General features: G+C 32.8%; 3 protein-coding genes across 21 annotated transcripts in view; 2 read left to right on the top strand and 1 right to left on the bottom strand.

Moving 5' to 3' along the window:
• Positions 1-6,708, top strand: part of mRpS9 (mitochondrial ribosomal protein S9) — a 103,416-nt gene extending 96,708 nt beyond the window's left edge. The window contains exons 7-8 of the mRNA XM_085957220.1: positions 4,840-5,002; positions 6,537-6,708. Of these exons, the coding sequence (XP_085813346.1) occupies positions 4,840-5,002; positions 6,537-6,628 (255 nt within the window). The 3' untranslated portion in view covers positions 6,629-6,708. The remainder of the gene's footprint in view (positions 1-4,839; positions 5,003-6,536) is intronic.
• On the bottom strand, positions 6,699-16,515 carry ArgRS-m (arginyl-tRNA synthetase, mitochondrial). Its single transcript, XM_085957219.1, has 3 exons — positions 16,240-16,515; positions 8,817-9,966; positions 6,699-7,229 (listed from the first exon to the last, which is right to left on the bottom strand). The coding sequence occupies exons 1-3, from the start codon at positions 16,273-16,275 to the stop codon at positions 6,730-6,732; spliced, it is 1,686 nt and encodes a 561-aa protein (XP_085813345.1). The 5' UTR covers positions 16,276-16,515; the 3' UTR covers positions 6,699-6,729.
• lap (phosphatidylinositol-binding clathrin assembly protein lap) overlaps positions 16,178-18,745 on the top strand; it is a 162,046-nt gene continuing 159,478 nt past the window's right edge. For 12 of the 19 annotated variants that reach the window (XM_085957215.1, XM_085957216.1, XM_085957217.1 and 9 more), the window contains exon 1: positions 16,323-16,847. In XM_085957215.1, the coding sequence (XP_085813341.1) occupies positions 16,706-16,847 (142 nt within the window). In that variant the 5' untranslated portion in view covers positions 16,323-16,705. Of the gene's footprint in view, positions 16,848-18,745 lie in introns of all 19 variants that reach the window. The other 7 variants (XM_085957211.1, XM_085957209.1, XM_085957207.1 and 4 more) reach the window with 2 other exon arrangements.

The following is an 18,745-nucleotide window of genomic DNA, read 5'->3' as shown; positions in this document are numbered from 1 at the left end:
ATACGTAAATCTGTGAAAGGGTGAATTTGTTTTGAATGGTAAAATAGCTTTATATAAGAATGGTGATATTAAATAATGTGCTGTGCCTTAAAGTAAATAATTAATTATTTCGAATGATACCATGAATGAGCCCTTTAAAGATACTTTTTATGGTATACGCTTTGGTGGAAGGTAATAATTATAATAATATTTAGTGGATTTAAAAAAAAATACCCTAGATTTGAAACTGTTTACTTTTAATTTTGCCAGAAACTCTTGCCATCACTATTGTTATATAGTTGATAACAATAAAATGATTATTATGGGAGTTTATAGACAACCAAAAATAACAAATCAGTTTCACTACATACCTATTCATAATATTTAAATTAAAACTCACCATCTGTAAAATATCTCACATCTCTATAAAAACGCAAATATAATTATTATTTTGATACACATCAGAAAACATAATATTATTTATTAGAAAAACTTTACTGTCTGGCTGAGTGCTCTTCTCCTTTGAGCGATCGGTCCGCCTACATTAGTACATTTATATTGAATAAATAAAAACAAAAGCATTACCTTCTTGCATATTAAAATAACACATATTATTTAATGAGTTATTTACATGTTATAGTACTATACCCTAATTATTAAACCCCAAGGAATATTGAAAAAAATCAATAAATAAGGTATACTGGTATGTTTTACCTACATATATATATATTGACATGGCGTTATGGCGAGGTTGCATGAACCATGAAAACAAAAATAGTTATATATTATATCAGTAGGTACCTACTCATTATTTATTTCAAACAAAATTCATCTGGCTAATAATTTTCACAATAATTTAGATTTAATAAAAGTAGATTTTTACAGTATAATGTGATAAAGAAGAAATGGTAATTTGAAACTGAATGTATCATGGTGCTTAAATTTATAACCACAGTATTTTCAAATATTTATATATTATGTTATTAATTGATAATATTAAATGAGGCATAAATCTCCAGGTTATATAATGTATTTACAACCAATTAATAATCTATTTGACTATTACTGGACTGAATGCAATAGTATACTTGTTGTGTTGCATATTATATTTATAGTCCAAACAAACCCTCTAAAATGTAGTGTAACTATCAGTAATTCGTAATTTGTTGTTGCTGTTCGAATGCATGTGTTTTTGAAGTAGCAACATTTTTGCTATCTCTTGCCGCCTTAAGAATAATACAACAAACCAGCGCTGCCGGCAAAATTCTACAATACTTCTCTTCTTCGGCTTCGCTCTTTCGATAGGGCACTCTTTATACAATCTGTCCATCTGGATGGAGGTCTTTCTCGCCCTCTTCGACCTTCGACCCGACTTAACATCACGAGTTTACAAGGTTGTCATGATCTCTGCAGGCTATATGACCAAAAAATGAAGAAGAGTCTCGAATTTATGGTTTGCTGATTATGACGTTGGTACGTTTTGCCAGCGATGAGATTCTCAGCATCCGCCTTTAGCACCACATTTCAAAAGTATCTAGTTTCTGCCTTTCTCTTTTCCTTACCTTTCAAACATCAGAGGCATATATACAACCCGGGAAGACAAGAGATCTTACTAGACGCATTTTAGTAATATTGGTAATATTTTTACTCTTCCAAATTGGGTGCAGTTTTGATATAGCGTTTCTGGCATTGCTATTCTCCTTTTGATATCGGTCCACCTTTTTCAAATATGCTCGACCTGAGGTAAACATATTCACTAACCACCTGTATATCTTTTAGCAGCAGATTGAGTTTAGTGTTATTACGATCTATAACTATTAATTTTGTTTATAATACTTATTTGACGTAAACAATTTTAGAGGGTTTGCCCAAACTATAATTTTGCGCAATTTCACCCATACAAATACACACATAATATTTATTAGGAATAACAGAAAACATTGTATTAAGCACCATTTATTTTTTGCACCCTGTTATAAAACAATGTGTGATTTTGTGAATTCTGACCATTTTTGTCAGTAAAACAATAATCTTTTACATTGGTTCACAGTGTCATGTTAAGTTGTTTGTTTTTTCTCAGGTTTAATTAAAGAGATGTGACAATGTTATTATTACTGAATCATTGACATCAGAACCAATAATGGATGCTAAACTTTAGATTAATATAATAAATTTACAGAATATAATGCAAGTTCAATAATCGGTAGCCAATCCTGCAGGTGTAATGATTTACCTGTCTTCTTTATTGAACTTTTACTTAAATAAATTAAATGTAACAATCTTTATACATTTATTATGAATGTTTAATAATAATGTAAAAACCAACTTCAGTTATAAGACATAAAGATAAATTAAATAAGTATTAATAAGTAATTATGATTTACAATAAGATTGACGTAGTAACCCATCTCAATAATTGTTCACGAGTGCCAGACAAGTTTGTAAATATAATATATCAATGATCTTATGTATTATTTAGGTTTTTGTAGTTTTAATTTGTTTGAGTGTTAACCATTTGCCTTATGATGTACTGTTTGTAAATAGATTATTTTGTCATAGTGTGAAATTTAAACATATTTTTGTATGACCTCTTTGTAGTAGAAATGTTACTAAATATACTAATATTATTGGTATGAAGTTTTAATGATATACAATTAAATAAACAATAAAATATACACCATGTAATTTATATTGAATTGTTTTATTCATGGGATAAAGGGATGTAATATAACACATCTTGATTACAATGGGGTAAATACTTATTTTTTCATCTTAGACAGTGATGTAGTGCAAAAAATTCCAGGACGACGTGTAATAAAATACATACTAGTTAGGAGTAAACACGTTGGAAAAACCTTCCCTGGAAATATATAAAAATTTCTATTAATTGTCATTACAGATCTCCACACTGTTTTCTCGCACAATTATCATCAAAAACCGAAAGAATTTCACCGCAAATTTAGATTCACTCATTCAGTAAAATTTATAAATTGATAAATATGCAGATATTGTGAAAACTGTAAAACTCTGAGTTGTTTTGAATGTATGCTATTGTGTGATTAATTACTACACCATTTCGAATACAAAACATCGTCGACTTATACTGAAAGGAAAAAATTCACATTGTGTAGCTATAACAGCATCATTTAGAATATTTAGATAAACAAACTCAAAAAACGCAGATGTCGTACATAATACTGAAGTGTCAAACTACATAATACTTAATGTCGATCCTAAGAGTATCATATGGGCCTCCACAGAGTGGAAATTATATCAACAGATTTTATTTTTATGAGAAACGGATGTTAGCCACTTGGTCAACTTATTAGGTCCAAACATACATTGAAAAACACGTGAATTTGTCAGACCTGGAACCCACGATATGTTATCGCTAGGCCATTGTGAGTGTTAAGTTATCTAGACCCACCCCTAACCCCCTCGTCACAAATCATCATATTATATCAGACCCCCCTTAGAGTGTGACATCACATAATATGGGCGATCCCTTTCACTGCAGTAAATTCACATGAATCTCCAAATTTATGGTTCAAGGAGTTAGTAATGTTCATTTAAATTTATTATCTTCTATTATCTCCCTAGAGTTATATGACACTATTGAATGTGCATGCATTCAGTACAAGGTTATTTAAATTATCTAATGAAGATGCATTCAAAAAAATTGAAATTTAATGTCGAGCATTGTTTTAGTACAAATTTAAGATGGCACCACATATGTGCCATTTCACAATGTGTGGTTTGCTCATCCCCAACATAATATTATACACAGTAATAAAGATAAAATCTATTTTTATAAACATACTTTTTATTTGTATCGTTTTCTTAAAACATATCAATCATTTTATTTTCCTGACAGTACTTCATAAATAACAGAATTAAGCTGCCATGGTAACACTTACTATGGAGTTATAAAGACACTTATCACATTAGATATAAATATAATAGAACATTCAAGAATATGCAATGTTCTATCTTCATATCCTTTATCTCATTATTGATGATTGTGATCATTGAAATTACAGACGTTGCTAACAATTTCTTTCCATCTGGCGCGTATCCTTAATTTAATCGCTGTCATGTCGCTCCATTTGGAAGCCGAACACTCATGCAACCTCCTCCCTTCGACGCCATCAGAGATCACTCTTGTCTCCAAGCACTCGGGTCTCTTCGAAATATGTAACCGATGAATTTAAGAACGCATCTGTTGTAGATGGCAGAGAGGCGTTCTTTGATATTAAGCTCTTCAGTAAAGATGTAATGAAGTTTGCTAATAATTTTAAATGGGAATGGGCAGGATACATATGACGTGATAGTTAAGCTATGCAGAATTATGTGGCAACACAACACACATGACCGAGAAGAATGGAATTAGCTTGATGATTATTGAAGATGTGAATCGCTGAATTAATTCGGTCATCCAGTGGTGTCTAAGAGTTACAAAATGTTCAAAAGCCAACTGGATTTCAGGGGTGATTACGTTTTTCGGAAATATGTTGTACTACAAGACCACGGACAGAAAAGAATGGAGAAAATTTGGGAAAGCCTTCAAACAGCAGTGGATTGATAATGGCTGCTTATATTATTATACGATGCTCTTTCTAAACGATTTGAACCAAAATATATTTATGTTGCCAGCTTTTAAGCAGTGCACATAATAAACAAATTACTAAATAACCTTTTCTGTGGTCATATTAGCTTATTTATTAATCCACATTTGCATGTGAGCACAACCTCTCATATTGTAACAAAGTGACGAAAAGAACAAACATTTGAATCCATTGTAAATGTTTGGGGTTTTACAACTATTTAATTTATTTATGGTGCTTCTTTTTTCTATTTAAGGTACTGTTTCCGTTGCTCTTTTGTAATATGCTGGGATCTGTGGATGTGGAGTGCAATGTAGAAGGAGGAGGACCATCGGGTCAGTCTGGAGCACTTCGCTGGGGAATCGCATGGAGTCTCCGAAGCTTTGTCGACACTGAGACGGTTGAGAAGATGCGATTAGGTTAGATACCAATTTTTTTTATATTGTAAAATTTACTTTCAGTCCTTGTATGTGAAATATGTTGATCTTAAATCAAAGACGTCACATTTTATATTACTGTAAAGTTAATAATGTGCCAACCAATGCCATCTAACAAATTTTACTAAAAACTCAATGCCGAATTTGATATAAGTAGGTAACCAATTTGTTACAACCTACTCCCAATAGAGTTAATTATACATAATACAATTTTAACCTTTTCTTTCACACCTAAAATTTTATGAAATTAATCATTTTGTTTTATTTAAACTATACAGTTTAACATTTTTACTGCTGGTAGGTGTATGCATGGCGGTACCTTGCACGCCGCGAATTTTATTGTAAAAATAAAAAAATAAAATCAATGTACGTTTCAAGTGGTAAAAACGAATTCTATTTCAATTGTGAGTATGTGACGACATTCCCAATATATGTCGTGTGTTCAACATATTTGTATGTTTAAACTAATCGATTTACCCTAGCGGGACGTCCAAAGACGTCATCTTTGTATGAGCGGTGTTCCGTTCACGGAAAATTTCGCGTCTTAAGACGTCATTGGCAGCCATCCGGTTAATATTGGTGTTATAGCGGGAAGTACTAGGGACATCCAGTGTCGAAATTATGAGACAAGTAATAAAATATACATAGGTATTTTATGCATCGAAAAATAAAACATGTTTTGTTAATCCATCATTGGTTATTATTAGTGTTTTTTTTTTTTAACAATGTAATATACCTATAGTTTAATAATCATAGTATTGATTTATATTCATTTATTTTTATAACTATATTGTGATGGCAGAATTTTTTTAGTAATTTCTGCAATAGTTTTTTATTTACAATATTAATAGAATTTCTAATTTATAAATTGATGCCAATTAAAATCACCAGCAGGTCTATTCTGTACAGAAGGCTGCTTTCGGTCCACTATGGCAGCTAAATAGGGTAGGAAAGTATCGAATTATTAACACTTATTGTAACAATTACAATAATTTAGTTATACTTGTTACAATAAGTGCTATGTTTTGACAGCACCTCTCTTCTCTGTGATAAATTTAGACCGAGATAGACTGTTTTGACGGTTAACTTATTGTAATTGTTACAATAAGCGTTAATAATTATATACTTTCCTACCCTATTTAGCTGCCATAGCAGACCGAAAGCAGACTTGTGTATAGAATAGACCCGCTGAAAGATAAATAATAATAATCATCTATCAGCTAACACTTCTATGACAAAAATTAGTCATTGTATAATAAAGTTATTTACAGGCAGTCCTCAACTTGTGTACGTTCTACTTTCATACAATTGTTAAAATTTAGATTTTTGTCGATACATGCAGTCGCTCCCCTCTCCTCCGATAAATAAATATTTTAATCATTACTACACAATTTCAGGAACCAATTATGTACCTTAGTTGAGGACCGCCTGTATATTATTTTTCTAGTAATATTGTATCAAAAGTAATTTTTTTGCAAATTGTATTTAATCATAATGAGCTATTTGTATCTTTCAGCCGGCTTGCTGACCAGAGACAACCGCAGGAGAGAGAGGATGAAGCCAGGACAACACGGTTCCAGAAAGAAGTACACATGGAAGAAACGTTAAAAACAATGAACTAGTGTTTATATGTTATTAATAATATTGTAATTAGAAATTAAAAAATAAAACTAACAAATAGCTTGAAATGTATGGTTTTATTGTAGTATTTACATTTGATTTAACGGTCTTACTCCTAATATTTCCAATCCTTGCTTCACAACCAATCTGGATGCATGAAACAAAAGCAGTCTTTGGCCTGCTATGTCCATAGGTTGGTCTTTTACTTGTAATACTTTTATTGCCTTATTTATAGCTGTACTTAATTTGAAAAGGTAAACGACTAAAACGCAAGCTTCCATTTCATTTCTGGAATGTTCGAGAACATCATCAAATCTTGCAAGTTCTTGAATCACCAATAAAGCTTCTGGTTCAGGGATTAATTCTGGTTTGCATTCAGATGGTAGAGTTATGTCACAATTTTGCTCGATACTCCACAATCTGCAGTGCAAGTATTGTAATCTAATTCCACTATCTCCTTGATTTTGTAAGGCATTTTCCCAAGAAAAATCATAATCTCGTTGTCGCCGTTGCTTCAGATCATTTATTATAACTGACGTTGTACCTAATATGTCTGAAGTCATTTCATCATCCAATGATGCTTTGGTAGCTGCAACAAAAACAATTGTATATTATTTTTGATTCTGTATAAACTTAAAATATGTTAAGGAAAAATGATGATTCCTAAGCTTGTCCAATCCTTAGTCCAGACCAAGATACATCGGTTTTGTGAACATTGTATAAAAACTGTTCACAAATTGTATCAAAATAGTTCCCGAACATTTAATATTATAAATGACCATGGATTTTTGTTTCCCGACGTGAATGGAAACTTAAACATAAACTGATGTTTTTGGTCCGGACTAGACTATAACTAAATATTTTTATAAATCTGATATGCAGACACAGTGGTAGGTAAATAATCTTTTTTGGTTGTTAGTGAAATATGTGTCTCCGCAGGGTGTAAATTATCTAAACAGGATTTTTATGAGGAATGATAGTTACCTATTTGCCCAACATACTTCAGATCGAAAACCAGTAGGTATATGAATTTGCCAGATGTAGGATTTGAACTTTTTTTTAGAAACAGATGCTTTGTCTCTTCTCTACCACGGGTGCAGCCAAAGTAAACCAGTTGCTATTATTACCTAGCTAGAAAAATCTTTGTGACTTAGTTGAAGACGAAAAACGACATAATTTTAAAATAATCGGTTCTATACACATGATTTATTTTCTATAGATTTGCTCCATTGACTTATACTTGCGACACATTACATACATTAAATCTAAATATTTAAGTGGACAAGTTAAAAGAATATTATGTCAAAGAGGGATTTACAGTATCTGCCCTTATCGCAATGCAGGTAGAATTATTTTTTCAACCATATACAGTATATTGTATGTGGCAATATTTAACTGGCACATCTGATAACAATATTGAAAAGACTTCAATAGAAATTTGCAATACGCACCCTAAAGAGCCTAAAACCATGTTATCATTAGCAGCCGAGTACTCTGGTAAGTATTAATAATTATCCTTCTGACTCGACCAATGAAAATGTAACTCTACAAGCAGGTAAGATTGGACTGTTGGATAGTAACTCTGCTAGTCACCTTCCCCGTCCGCCACATGTTCGGTTATTTTAGTTTTATTCCATAATCACGCATTTCAAAAATGAGTGAGATGAGTAATGAAAATGACACTTGAGCGAATGAGAAATTCAACCTTTGACGATTTGACTCAACATTAATATGCATGTGAACATGTACACTACTAACTCAGGTAGAGTAGAACAGTTTGGATAGTAAGTATGTTAGTGTATTCTACCAATGAAAACAAGACTTTATTATTCACATTCAATATTAAATTTATATATGCGTGGTTTCAAGACAGATTTCGTTTACAGTGCTTTTATTTTTCAGATGCTATGTTCAAAAGAAATAATCGTTTCATTCTACAGTGGTAGGTACCATAAGTGATTACAGGTGTATTGTAATTGTTTGCTATAATGCTTGTTTCAATGATAGCAAACGATATCACTACAAACGCAAATCGCTATAGGATGATTTACCCATATCTTAGTTTCAACATTTAAAAAAAACTATGCTAACAGATAATATCTGATTATGATTGTATCTGTGATGCCATGCTTACTTGTGTAAGAACTGATTATATAATTGAATAATATACACTTACTGAGTGATGCAGTTTGACTCTCTAACATTTTATCCTTAGCTTCATCTAATATGTCCTTTAGAAAAACTACAGTCCCCTTTCTTGTACTCATTCCTTTTATTCTCCCAAATTTTACATGCTTGCAATGTTTGGAAAATGAAGTTTTCATCTGCTCCAGGATACCAAAAAGGGCGACAAAGTGGTCGGTCTGCGCGTTATCGACTATGTAATACATTTCATCAAATGAATATTTCTCATATCGATCTAGGGCAGCTGCTATGTCTCGAGTTAAGTAAAGACTAGAGCCGTCACTCTTAGTTACGGTAACTTTCCGATCATTTACAAAAGCAACTTTTCTTCCGACTTCATCAGGCTTTATTATTCCACTTTCTTCTAAATGAGCAACGATATGTTGTATTTTTTTAGAACTGTACATAGATTCCCAGGAGTAATCATCAAAAGCGACACTGAGTCTTTCGTAAGTTTTCTTTAACTCTGTCATAGTAAATTCACGATACATTTCCCACTTGTTTATGTCTTCAAATTGGCCATTTTCTAATTGTTTAAAAACTTCTCTAGCTTTTATGTTAATTGAATCATCAACCAATGCCAGTTTATTCGCTTTTACATACGCCTTGTACAACAACTGTATCGGATTTTCTTTTATCTGTTCCATTTTCAATTCGGATAAATCTATTCCAACTTTTAGCATACCAAACTGAGTTCCCCAGTCACCCAAATAATTAATCCTGATAACGTCATCATTTAAGTGCTTATTGATATTTGAAAGAAAGTTTCCAATTATTGTTGACCGTAAATGTCCAACGTGAAAAGGTTTAGCGATGTTTGGAGAACTGTATTCAAAAATCACCTTCTTTGGTGTTTTCAACATGTCTTTTTTGCGTGGTCGAATTATACTTTCTAACGCACATTCAACAAAAAAGTTACTGTTAATTAAGACATTAGCCCCGTGCATATTATTTAATTGATATTTAGCTATATCTATGATAGAGGCATTCATTTTTTCTATGGTGAAATCTTTTTTTATTGTTTCATAGGTTGCATTGCTTAATGGCACATATACAGAAAATTGACCAGGCACTTTATTACGCAGTATTTTCAATGAAGATATTGAGATGGTTTCAGAATTTTCTCTCAGGCACTTTGATATCTAGAAAAAAATTTGCATTTGTTTATAATTTTTACATAAATTTATTTCTTTCCAATATTATATCCAATCCACCATTGACTTATATAGAAAACACCCTTCGATAGAAAATCACAATATTAAAGTGGACATGTTAGTGGTATAGATCAAAGAGATGAATGCGAATTTGTAACAGGCATCCTTATAAATGTAGAGTTCATTTTAATACACTAATTTTACGTGAACGGCATCATTGCTTTGAAAATAAACTTTCCATACTGTTAAAAAGATGGAGGTGTTTCCAACCATGGTTTTATTTTTAACGCACCAATATTTTTTTTGACACAAAATTATTGAGAAATTGTAAATTATCAAAAAACTGTCTAAAATTGCAAGTTTTGTATTTTTCCGCTAGGTGCCTCTGGTAGGTAGAGGATTCGCATTAAGCATCGGGCATCTTATTTATACAACCATGGGGTTACTTCGGCATATTAAATGTATGCCGAAGTAACCCCATCATAATTGTTTAGGCATAGGCAACGGTTCTAGTATTAAAAGATTGTTTGAAATATAATGTTTATTATTCTCATCATACCCTACCCTACATAGAAAATTAATTAAGAAGGCCAATATAAAAATATTATTTTCGATAAATGAACAAATTGATTTTTTATTGAATAACTCTCCTTAAAATTAAAGGTTTTGGAAGAGTACAAATATAATTATGACTTCATTGAGAACATCAGAAATGTCATCAATAACTGGAAATATAAAAACTGTTTGCTTTTTCGAGACCATTTTTGTGATGTGATGATAAAGTGTTTGATGGCCTTTTTGGTTTCAAACTTGGCTAAAATCCAGTCTTCAACTTGTACTACAATAATTGCATCCTCTATTTCTACATGGTCATTAAAATCCCCTACATCCGTGTCTGCCAACAAGTCAGATATATTTCCAGTATCAGATGATGCTGAAGTGAAGTATTCGTCATCTTCAGAGCTAGACGTTGAATGTGGTTTTTTGCCTTTGTAGGCTTAATTTTGCTGCTGAAATTATTTTTTTTTCACTTCTTCTGTTTTGTATTTTTTTTACGATTGTCTTTCTTTTTTAATATTTATCTTTTTCTCAATTTCAGTCAAACGTTTTACCACATCATCATGTGTGATCACTTCGGCACCATTTTCAATTCTTATTTTTTTAACCCTGGGAGCGCCATTCTGATTATTACTTCTAATGGTTCGCAATAAAATTTGTTCAAAATGTTGTATGAGGTAAGTTTTCCATAGATGAGAGACCAATATCTGGAGTCGAAACATTTTGTTGAACATGTTTTATATTATCGGTAGTAATTGAAGTATACTGACAAGAGGAATTGAATGAGACTATTATTTCTGATGATGGCATTGGACTGACCTCTTCCATGACATCCATAGATCTCGAATCATAAAGCAAACTATTTTGTTCATCACATACAGGAGGAGGAATTTCCTAATTGGTTACGTTGATTTGAAGCGGTGATGGAATAAATATCGGGACTATTTCATGTACAGATGAAAATATCTGTTTGTTAGTGTCCAAGATTGGTTCAAATTGTAAAGATTATCCTTCTCAATATCATCAATCATTTGTTCGTACTTATCAAATGTTGAAATTCCATTTACTGGTGTATTTTCATTTGCGAGAGTAAAGAAATCAGTTTGTGGTATTGGCAAATTAGCTAGTGCAGTTTCGGAGACAATAGATTGTCTATTTAAATTTTGAACGTCGAGGTTTGGCAGTTAGTAGTGGGCAATTCTGATGCATTTCCCATCGTTCTAACGCATCGCGATCAAATACATTATGCGGAATGACACGCTCATTGAATGGGGAAATTCCAGCTTTTTAAAATCCATTTCGAATAATGTTATCATCAAAATCTTCCCATGTCCTTGAAATTATACGTGAAAACTGCATTTTTGATAGTCTGAAAGCGGAATTAGACCTTTGCCAATTGACAAGTCTTTCATCCCACATAGATTTTAACGATTTAAAAATGCTTAAGTCGCCGGTTGCAATAAATGACTAGAATGTGGTGGTAGTTTTAGTATGGTAATGTCTTGTCGGAGAGTTTCTTCTATCAAACCTAGACCAATATGGGTTTTATGGCCATCATAAATTAATAGAATAGGCCGTATATCGCCAACCGATTTCAAAAAACTCAGCGTAAAATAGTTTTTGAAAACTTCCTTCTCCATCCATCCATTCTTTGTGGCTACATATGCGGTCTTGTCACCAGGTATATTTGCTGTCCATTGGTCCCAAACGTTTTAACCCATAAAAATAATTAACGGAGGTATTTTCCCACTTGCAGCATTACAAGCTACGTATCAATACTGTTGTGTTCTGTCTCCCAGAAGAGCTTGTCGTAAGAGTACACTGATAGCCAAGGCGGCCAACAATTTTTGTTTTAGATGGGTCTTCAGAAAAACTTGACTCGTCCAAATTCCAAATCTGTGTTGTTTTGTCTATTAAACTAAGATGGTCCAGCTTTGATTTCAAAAGTTTAAAATATCCTTTGATTACAAACAGATTGCAGGCCTGTTTTCTTGCAAGTTCTACTGCTTGCGGTTTTTTAATGAATAAACGGTTTTGCTTAGCAAAGGCTATAAATCATTCTTTGGAATGCCATTTTTAAATGGAGTTTATAATTTATTTATTTGAACATAATGTATAACTAACTCCACAACCTCCTTCCTCGATAATCCAAAACCATTCCGTTCCATCATGTGTAGATTTTCTGCCACATTCGGTTCTAGATCAAGGGATAAAGCAGTTGGTTTGCCCATCGATTAGGATTTATGTCCATGTGTTCCATTCACGAGGTCCATGAGTGTGATTCGTGGAATTTTAAATAGTTTGGATGCTTGATACCCACTCATTCTTTTTGATAGCACTTCATCAACAGCATGATTTAATTGCTCTTTCATGTAATAAAAATAAATATATTTCATCTAAGTATACTCGTACGAACTAACCCCACATTAAAAAAAACAAGGGTATAGATCGTCATACATGTGACGAACTTATCTGCAGTTAACCAAGATAGTGGGGTTAGTCCGTCAGCAGTCAAAAATAATTGAAGGCACATGTAAAAAAAAAAAAAAAGCTACAATAGAAAGCGGTACTTATAGGAAAATTAGATATGTACATACCAAAAATCAGTTTATTTGAGTATTGGATTATCGAGATATTTTACGATTTGACGATCTAACCCCATTGAACCCCATATGAAAGCTGAAACATGACACAACTTCTTTCCTCTGCCACGTAAACTAGACTGAAGCTAACTTCATTGCAAATGTGGAGGACATTGAGTATAAATGTTGGTAACACGGATAAGAAGCGGCACTCATCGCTGCAATAAGAAAATAAAAGCACTGGACGAACTAGACCCGTTGATGATTTTGCACCAACTTACCTTACTAAATACACCAATAATTTTCGTTGACACAAAATAATTAAGAAAAACTAAGTTCAATCTACTAAACTTTTGAAACTCAATACGAGTAAATGAATAATAATTAAAAGCTTCAATTGAGCTTGCAGAACGTTGAGAAGTCGTGTACGTTTAATCTGCGAGTTCTGCAGTTGGAAAATTTACGAGCTATCTATAGTTAAATTAATTACCTAGTAGTCCTAGTGATTCTTTTTTGCCATCACTGTTGAAGAAGGTTTTCTTAAATATCATTGATTTTTAAACATTCTTTAGCTTTTCCAGGCTGCCAATTGAAAGTGTGTCTATCAAAATCAGGCGCAGGAAGTTTGCTTTCATGTCAATCTTAAAGCTGCATTCTGTATTTGACTTTTCTGCTTTTCAATAGCAGCGTACTGACTGAGTGAGCAGCCTCGCCATAGAACGGTCAGTCAGTACGCGACTCGCCCGAGGCAAACGCACGCGCCGCCTCAAACGAGCGTTTCCGCGGCCGATCCAAGCATTGTCCGTTTGCCGATGCTCAAAGGTGGTGCGCGTGGCAGCCTAATGTTAATATCTTGTTGTGAGCTGCCTCGCGCAACGATTTTTACGAAGCAGGTGTTCGAGGCTGCTCGCTCAGTCAGTACACGGCTAATGATGAAAACCATGTACAGGTTTCCAAATAAATGATAAATGTGACAAAAATAAAAAGACATACCCCTAAAGACCTAAAACAAAGGATGTACCATCATCATAGCGATAAGGCTAAGACTAGTTTATATTTTCTTATTGCCTGAAGAAACAGCTACCATATCATACAAATCTAACACCAGCATCTGCATAGGTTTTCAGGGTTTTTTTAAATACCCTGCTGGACTCTGTGACATTATTGCGGTGGCCCTGGGCACCACATTGAACGCTTTGTATGCTGCTTTAATATGTACTAAAGAGAATGAAAATTAAAAAATATGATTGGAAAGATAGAAAAAAACCGAAGGTGCTTTTTACTGGTTCTCCGTCATCGTAATCTGTCAGTCGCCATTTTGGATTGTACCTATCTTTTTGTCATCGAATTATAGTACGCGGTCCAAGCCATTATAGTATTTCGGCAAAAATTATAGGACATGTAAAAAATGAAAGTTTTTTGTTTGTCACATAAACATAACGAAGAATTCGAGAAATTCCGATGCTAACATGAACAAAATGCTAACACCGGCCGCCGTCATTAACTGTCACGTTAGTTTTTTAGAGTAGGTATACAACGCAAAACCACGTCCATAGACTAATATCGCACACAGATCTTATATTATTTATATTATACAGTTATACACCTAGATTATACTTACTACGTCCCTCGCTTCATGTTATTACGATTTGCTGTGATTGAAATACGAACATTTTACGGAACTTTAAACATCGCAACATATGAACCCCTAACCCAGGGGTCGGCAAACTGCGGCTCGCGAGCCACATGCGGCTCTTTGGGTATTGGCGTGCGGCTCTTTGCCAAATTCCCAATTCACAATTTTTACAAAAAAATTTATAAAAATTCACAATTTTTATTTTTTATTACACTTATTGTATTATATATAATGACATTATCGCGAAACTAATTTTTCCTACGTGATGGTTGATGCAAAAAGGTATGATTGTTATAGTTAGAGGTTAAATCTGCCCATTGCAAAAAAGTCAAACAATAAAATTTTTCTCCATTTGATATTGACACGAGCACTTTTGAAATACAATTTTATTGGTGTATTTAACAAGCAAAGAGTTATGGAGCTCCAAATTTGTAGGTCTTGCCACCAAAATTGAGGATTTGGAGATAGAAAAATGCAATTTATTTTCACAACACAAGTGGAGCGCTCGAAACTACATAAGGTAGAATGGTAGATACTACGATTTTTAATATATGGAATAGCTTTCCTAACTTATAATCGAGTCTACATAATGTGTGTGTGAACAATCATTTTCAAACATGAACAATATAAATAGCACTTAGAGAAGTCAAATAACCAATGAGAATTTGGAGTCACGTCTGAAATTAAAAACTACAAGTTACATACCAAACATACAGAAACTCTCTAATGAAATGCAAGGAAGGTCATTGTTCACATTAGTTTTAAGGTATGCGTGAAAATTGTAAGTATGTAATTCATATTCTGTAAAAATTATATTTATAATTTCAACAATAAAAACATATATTTACGTTAGTTTTATTCGGGAAATCTTCATCACTTAATAAGAAATCAATTGTAAAATGTAATTAATTCATTTAAATATATACATATATATTGCTCCCGAATTTTTTTTTAACCATTGTGCCACTCATATTTGGCTCCTTTCGTCCAAGAGTTTGCCGACCCCTGCCCCAACCAAACGGCGAATTCAATTAATAAAATATTTCAAAATTGTGGTATTTTTGTCGTACTATACTTTTTTAATAGTACGCGGACGAAAATGTAACTTTTCGAATAGTACGCGAACCAAAATGTACTATAATTATAGTTCAGTTGGCAACACTGCGCTCACTGACAGATGACAGCGAGCGGTGGCGGAGAACCAGTAAAAAGACCCATACCGAAAATAAAATGTATGGATTTGTTTATAAAAACGAGAAAAAAAATTGTAATTGATTATTATTTAATATTCTGAACTCTTTCATTCAATCATAATTTAATATTCACTTGAAAGAGGTTTTATTACTATCTCGAAAATAGATTGCGGTAAATGTATATTATGGAACGTATGATGAACTGATGAACAATAAATGATTTTATGGTTATAAAATCAAAGCAAGAATTTAAAAGTAGTTTACCACTATTAATTATTGATAGTATTAATACCTGAGACAAGACGTGAGTCTTTATTTGCGACGACATCGTATATTTCGTCTCAGAACTCCTTTAGTTACTGAAAATTTCTAATTATCCTTCAGAATGAACACAAAGTTTCGGCGACTTTGACATTTAAAATTACCGGAGCAGTGTCAGTCTTAAAATCAATTATATTTACAAATAAAGTTTTCACAGGCGATATTTGAATGTATTTACAAATAAAATACGAGTTTTGTAATCGAGTATTTTTTCATTGATTTATGTCTCTATTAACACAGCTGTTATGTTGAACTCTGTTTGACGTCATTGCCTGCGCAAGATCGCCATCTTAAAATTTAGTTTGGCGCTAGTGGTACAGCTGACCTGTCATTGCCGAGTTTTTCGTGAGTGGTGATTGTGCTGTGTTGAAACGTTGTGTAAAAAAGGGGTCTGTACACCCCCGATTAGTGTAAATAGTGAGTAGTGTATGTAAAGAATGAGTGTCAAAATGGCAGGCCAGACTATAAATGACAGGCTATTAGCAGCAAGGCACAGCATAGCCGGCCAAGGGCTGGCGAAATCAGTATGCAAAGCCACCACAGAGGAAATGATAGGACCCAAAAAGAAACATTTAGATTGTGAGTGATTGATTTTTTTATAATTCAAATGAATATTGTATTTTACTTGTTTATTTATAGCGTTACATAAGCATTAAAAAGTCTTTCTCCTTGACCTGTGAGCGGCGTAAGGCGGTTAGCAGTTACCGCGAGATCTGACTGTTGTTACTAAAGTCACCTGTGTTTTTGTCTCAGCGGTGGTTCGCCAGGTGATTCTTATCTATTAGGGTTGTCACAACCACCGACCACAAAAATAATATCTACCGAATCCAAATGTACGGTAAAATAATGACAAATAAAACTTTATAATATTTTATCGATCTTACAGTGAAAACATACAGAACAATAATTCATGCCAAACTACGATTGCACAAAATTCTCAAGAATACCTATCAATTAACTCATCATTTTTTGTTATGCAAATTGGTATAATTTATTATGTAGGTCTTATGGTGCCAATATTAACATATTATAAAATAAAAAGTTTTTGTGACGACATGAGATTACGTTGTTATTTTCTTCATGCGTTTTAACCTCATAAATAATGTTACAAATCAATATATTTTGCTATTATCAAGCAGGACTGATCGATATTAAATTTCAAATGCAGAGCATCAATACTTATTTGACCCCGCGGTCAAACATTCTTAAAATAATATAAGACAGTCGTATCATTTGCTTTGCGGTCGTGTCTATTTAATAAATTATTGTCTTTTGGTCATAGGTATTATTTATTTTGAATTAAGAATTTGGTAGAGGCATTGAAATAACAATGGATGTACTATTAATGGATATCTACTTATGCTCATGCTACGGACCATTCAGGTACATAGCTGATTGTACAACTGTCATCTAGGTTCTCTAAGTATACCGAACTCTTTTTCTATCCAGTCGGACACATTCAACCTCTCTGTGTCCCTCCTTACGTTGTCCGCCCATATACTCCGGGGCGGTCCAGGGGTCGAGTGCCTTCTGGGGTTCATCAATAGATAGGGCCGATAAAGGGCTAAGATTTATTTATTTTATTACTTATAAGTAAGTATTCTTAAATATTCCACCTTCATAAAATAATACATTTTATTGTACATTTTTTAGGATAAATATTTCGTGTAGGCAAGCACCTACTTACCTCCCTACTAAATACCTGCTTATTGACTTTCTATACATACCTAGTTTTTAGTTGTTTTTACTACTAAACTTACATTTATATACTTATGTATATATATCTATATATTCTGAATAATTTTGGTAGATAAGTAGGTACTTAATTATACCATATTTTTGTAATTGCACTGTATTTTATAATTTCAAACTTGAAAAAATATTGATTTAAAGCCATTTGTGTACCAAGCTGCTTACATATCGATTCAGATGATGTCTGTAGATAAGTAACCAATTAGCACACACATAGAAAGTCTTTTCTTCAATATTGAATTTTAATTACACTGTGTGTTCAATATTATCTACAATTTCCATCAAGCATTCTAAAATCAATTTACATCTTCATCAGTTGATGTTGGCGAACAGAGATGTTGAAGAATACCGTCTTCTGTAATCTATACCTACCTAGATAGAGCCTTAACACAGTATCAAAGTTAAGCGAAAATGTCGTCTTGTCTACTGATTATGTTAGCTAGTGACTGCATTGCAGTTCATCTGAAGAGTTTACTATGTGAACACTTTGGCATTATTATTTAGTTTAAAAAATCCTGTAAAATCGTTTATAATTGCACCCTAAGTAAACAGGATAAGCATATCGAATATCATAAAGTGACATCCAATGCTTGAGTTAGGAAATTTTATTATTTATCCAATTATTTATCATTTACCAACTTTATTACTATTCTTCGTTCGTTCAGTAAATGTTATAATATGAACAGTGTATTCCAAATTCTTTGGATCAAATTATTGGAACAGTC

The sequence above is a fragment of the Rhyacophila brunnea genome, unplaced genomic scaffold, assembly GCF_057557595.1.
Source record: "Rhyacophila brunnea isolate RB1 unplaced genomic scaffold, BYU_Rbru_1.0 scaffold_6, whole genome shotgun sequence".
Taxonomy (NCBI): Eukaryota; Metazoa; Arthropoda; class Insecta; order Trichoptera; family Rhyacophilidae; genus Rhyacophila; species Rhyacophila brunnea.
Note: the sequence above shows the minus strand (reverse complement) of the source record. Positions and strands in the feature narration are given on the sequence as shown.

Bases quoted from the DNA above. Each gene is read 5' to 3' on its own strand.
- ArgRS-m (XM_085957219.1), bottom strand. From the start codon at position 16,275: ATGTCGTCGCAAATAAAGACTCACGTCTTGTCTCAG. The intron at 9,967-16,239 runs GTATTAATACTA...ATTTTTTTCTAG, and splicing joins AGACTCACGTCTTGTCTCAG to ATATCAAAGTGCCTGAGAGA. The intron at 7,230-8,816 runs GTAAGTGTATAT...TTTTTGTTGCAG, and splicing joins GAGTCAAACTGCATCACTCA to CTACCAAAGCATCATTGGAT.